The 5039-nt window shown below is 43.3% G+C and overlaps 1 protein-coding gene across 1 annotated transcript; it reads left to right on the forward strand.

The window, feature by feature from the left end:
* The first annotated feature begins 949 nt into the window (after positions 1-949).
* On the forward strand, positions 950-3515 carry LOC110501416 (beta-1,3-galactosyl-O-glycosyl-glycoprotein beta-1,6-N-acetylglucosaminyltransferase 3-like). Its single transcript, XM_021578971.3, has one exon. The coding sequence runs from the start codon at positions 1103-1105 to the stop codon at positions 2438-2440; it is 1338 nt and encodes a 445-aa protein (XP_021434646.1). The 5' UTR covers positions 950-1102; the 3' UTR covers positions 2441-3515.
* Positions 3516-5039: the final 1524 nt, after the last annotated feature.

Below are 5039 nucleotides of genomic sequence, written 5' to 3' on the forward strand. Positions count from 1 at the left end.
ATAATTGTCATGGTTTCTAAACAGGTCAAGTTACAGAGAGGAGAGAGGAAGTTGACCTTTATCATTTATTTCAAACAGGGGTTGGAACAGATCCGAAAACCAGAAAATAACAAACATTTTCAAGGAACAGAACCGAGAAAGAAAGTGATCTGTTCCGGAACAGAACTGTTATTTTAAGAGCATGGGACCCGGTCAATAACGTTCTTTTACATTCCATTTTTTTTCTCCAGTCCCACAAAAAATGCAACGAAGTCATTATGCAAAGCCCTCAAAGCCACTATAAAAGTTATTGCCAGTGTTTGCCTGCCAGCTGAACATCTTTACCAGTGTGTGTGTAGGCTACCTGCCCCTCGCCAATTCAGTAATATTTATTTAGAGAACAGCGGATTAACTTTTTCAATGCTAGTTAAGGATATGATAGTTTTCATATTTGGATAGTTATCACATGATAGTTATCACATTGGATTTATTAACTACATAAAGGTAAGACATGTTTTTATTTGAATTCTGGTGCCAGTCTGCACAAACATGTTTGTTAGCTTATTGCTAGCTTGTTAGCTAACTCTGGTCTAGCTCTGTAAAACTCTAGGCAGTATTATGTGTAATGTAATGGAACTGAGTCATGATCAATTGTTAGCTCTGGTCCAACATTAGTTGAGCCAACTCTCTGAAGTTCAAAGACATTCAAATTTCTTCCCAAATTGCCGCTCCTCCGTAGGTAAAAGTCTGTTGTAATGCATGTCATAGCAACAAGATGTCCAGCGCTCTCCTCGCCCACAAAATGTCAGTCGCACATCGACCAGCAAATGATCCATGTACAGGGGAAACCATGCATAGCGTACTACAGGTTGAGCCACTCTTGAGCCACTCCCATGCCAGCTAGAGTGTTTACCCCATGCACACAGACAATGCCCACTAAAGTCAATGATACAAATGTCATTTTATACTGAGGTGTGAGACTTGTCATTTGTTTTAGCTCTGAGGTATGAGCATTACTCAGTTGAGCAGCAGTGGGCAGCTCCTTGGATGTAGATACTAATACCACCACATAGACCGTCACTGCTACAGAGAATAATACATAATAGATAATACAAGACTAGGCATGTCTCTACTTCGGTTGTCAAGCTCTCAGAGAGTCTTCAGGAACTTATCTCTGATCATACTGAGTGGCTCTGTCTGTTTGTTCCTGTGGGCAGCTCTCAGACCCTGCTCTGACAGGAAGCCTCTCCGCTCTCCAGACCTCCTCCCTCTGCACTACGCTGTAGACTTGCCTGCCTGCTCAGCCATCATCCGAGGAGACATAGAGGGTCTGGAGAAGGAACAGCTCAGGAGACTGCTGAAGACCAAAAAGAAGATCCAGCTGCTGTCGGAGGCATTCTACCACAACGTGACACAGGACTGCCAGAGATTCGTCACAGACAGAGAGTTCATTACCATGCCTCTCAGCCCAGAGGAGGAAGAGTTCCCCATTGCATTCTCCATGGTCATCCACGAGAAGATTGAGATGTTTGACCGGCTCCTGCGTGCTTTATACACTCCTCAGAACGTCTACTGCGTCCACATCGACCAGAAATCATCCGAGGACTTCAAGAGTGCAGTGAGGGCTATTGTGTCCTGCCTACCCAATGTGTTTGTGGCCAGTAAGATAGAGAGCGTCATCTATGCCTCCTGGTCCAGAGTGCAGGCTGACCTGAACTGCATGGAGGACCTGCTAAAATCACCTGTCCAGTGGCGGTACCTTCTCAACACCTGTGGATCCGACTTCCCCATTAAGACCAATGCTGAGATGGTTCAGGCCCTCAAGCTGCTGAACGGAAAGAACAGCATGGAGTCAGAGGTCACCAACGGCTACAAGAAGGGCAGATGGCAGTTCCACCACAACGTCACCAACACCGTGGTCAGGACAGAGGTTAAGAAGACCCCTCCACCTATCAACACCCCCATGTTCTCTGGCAACGCATACTTTGTGGCATCCAGGGCCTTCGTCCATCACGTGATGAAGAGTCAGGAGGTCCAGGTTCTACTGGAGTGGGAGAAGGACACCTATAGTCCTGATGAACACCTTTGGGCCACTCTGCAGCGCATGACCGCTGTCCCAGGCTCCAACCCCTCCAACAGTAAGTACCAGCAGTCTGATATGAACTCCATAGCCAGGGTAGTGAGGTGGAGCTACCTGGCTGGGGATGTGAGGAGCGGAGCCCCCTACCCCCACTGCTCCGGGACCTACAGGAGAGCTGTGTGTGTCTATGGAGCTGGAGACCTGCAGTGGCTCCTAAACCAACACCACCTTATCGCTAACAAGTTTGACCCCGAGGTGGATGATGTGGCTATTAGATGTCTGGAGTCATACCTGCGCTTCAAAGCAACACACCGTGTATCATTAAAGACAGTGGAATCTGGGAGTATCGTACCAAAACTATTAAATGTTAACAGGTTGTAAATACGGTAATACACATTTATTTATAATATATGATATATTTCTGATTTGTACAGAATATTCATGTTTATACTGTATATTTATGATTGCCATGCTTATTTAAAATATGTTTTGGATTGTATTGACATTTTAGTTATTATCCAGAGCAACTTAACATTAGTGATTGTTGTATATTTCTGATGGTACTGTATTGAAGGTTGGAAATACAGTCATGTATGTTTATTTATGTTTATTTAACTGTTGGGGTTGCACTGTAGATTTTTCTGAATGCCATGTACTGTATTTCCTAGATATATGTCCTCCTGTACTCGTTATTTATTACGCAGCACCGCCATCTAGTGGAATGACTTGTCTAACTGGACACAGCAGTACTGTAGCCTCATTATAACAGTTATATATGTGTACTCAAATATGCCGGGGTGAAGGTTGTATATCATGATAAGTTATTGATTACAGAATCAGCTAATCTTCTCTCAGTGTTTTAATCAATGTCACTTTAATTAATGTCAACAATATATTGAGTTACACCAAGGTACTAAGGCTGCTTGTTACTTTGCCTACTCATAAAAAGAACCATCATCAATCATTTTTGCACAGCGTACTGTATGTTGACTGTATACCTAAGACATGATTGTATCTAAATTGAGTCCAACATGAAACCCAGTCTTGTCATGTAATTTAGTGTTACTGTAGTATATCATTTATTAAGAATAAATATGCCTGTCACGCCCTGGTCTTAGTATTTTGTGTTTTCTTTATTATTTTGGTCAGGCCCTGGTGTGACATGGGTTTATTATGTGGTGTGTTTTGTCTTGGGGTTTTTTGTAGGTATTAGGATTGTGGTATAGTGGGGTTATCTAGAAAAGTCTATGGTTGCCTGAAGTGGTTCTCAATCAGAGGCAGGTGTTTATCGTTGTCTCTGATTGGGAACCATATTTAGACAGCCATATTCTTTGAGTGTTTCGTGGGTGATTGTTCCTGTCGCTGTGTTAGTTTGCACCAGTAGAGGCTGTTTAGGTTTCATGGTACGTTTTGGATTTGTTCGTGTTTATCTTTTATTAAACATGTATCAGAATAACCACGCTGCATTTTGGTCCGATCCTTGCTACACCTCCTCTTCAGAGGAGGAGGAAGAAAACCGTTACAATGCCAACTGTATGCATTGCCAACTGCTGTAGTAACTATATGTCATACACTTGGGAAGCAGTGTGCTCTTCTGTCCAATCCTTCCTCATAAATACAGACAGTTAGACTGGCGTCACATTCAGTTCTAGCCTCTCTTTTCTGTTTTCACATGAAATATACAGACACAATATCATCCTTCCAGGCAGACAGACAGGCGGAGAGAACACATTCAGGGGAGAGGGGACAGTTGGGACAGCAACTTTTTTCATGCAGGATTCTTACAAAGACATCAGCAGTAAAGCCTTTCCAGGTGCTCTGAGACATGCAGTAAAGCATTTCCAGGTGCTGTGAAACCTGCTCTATTTAACTCTGTGGAGGTCATGTGACCTAGAATTAGGCTCAAATCAAAGAAACCATAAAAATATATGAATCTGTCCTTTCTCACCTGAAAATAAAGATTTAAATGTAATGAATAATATGCATCAAGCCTTAACAGAGTGCCTTAAATACATTGAAGATACAACAGTAACTAAGACAAAGTCAACATCTCTACCTTTGGCTTGATACATAAAAGGTTATCAAAATTCAACAGAGCATGGTGGAGAGATTAGCCAGAGATTAGAGATCAGGAGGTTGGCATTGTAGGCTAGTGGCCAATCCTTAAAAATTGTGTTAATTTGAGATACCCCTACACGAAGGTAGAGCAAAACACAACCATCTTTTTTTCATATTGTTACATTTTAGTAATTTAGCAAATGCTCTTATCCAGAGGGACTTACAGTTAGTGCATTCATCTTAAAATAGCTAGGTGGGACAACCACATATTAGATTCATAGTAAGTACATTTTCCTCAATAAAGTAGCTGTCAGCAAGGTAACCTTAACCCTAACCCTATCAGCAAGTTAAGGGGGGGGGGGGAATGTTAGTAAAGTATACTTTTGTGAACTAACAGATGTTTTTGGAAGATGGGCAGGGACTCTTGGTTTGACATGACAGAGATGAGCTTGGACTGGGCTGAGCGCAAGATGCCCTCCTGTAGGGGTGGGATGGCTAATCGACCAGTGGTGGCAGAATGGAGTGCTCGGGTTGGGTTGTATGGTTTGAGCAAAGACTGAAGGTAGGGAGGAGCAGTTCCTCTTGCTGTTCCGTATGCAAGTACCATGGTCTTGTTGTGGATGTGAGCTTTGACTGGAAGCCAGAGGAGTGTGTGGAGGAGAGAGGTGACATGGAAGACCTAGGGAAGATTAAACACCAGGCTGCAGGGTTCTGGATAAGTTGGGAGGGGGGTTGATGGCACAAGCAGGGAGCCCAGCCAAACAGAGATTTGCTGTAGTCCAGATGGGAGATGACAAGTGCCTGGATTAGGACCTGCGCTGCTTCCTATATGAGGTAGGGTTGAACTATGCAGATGTTGTAGAGCATGAACCTGGAGGAGTGAGTCACTGATTTGATGTTTGCAGAGAACAACAGGGTTTGG

This window comes from Oncorhynchus mykiss, chromosome 2 (genome assembly GCF_057628025.1).
Source record: "Oncorhynchus mykiss isolate SJ-2025 chromosome 2, ASM5762802v1, whole genome shotgun sequence".
NCBI classification, from domain to species: domain Eukaryota; kingdom Metazoa; phylum Chordata; class Actinopteri; order Salmoniformes; family Salmonidae; genus Oncorhynchus; species Oncorhynchus mykiss.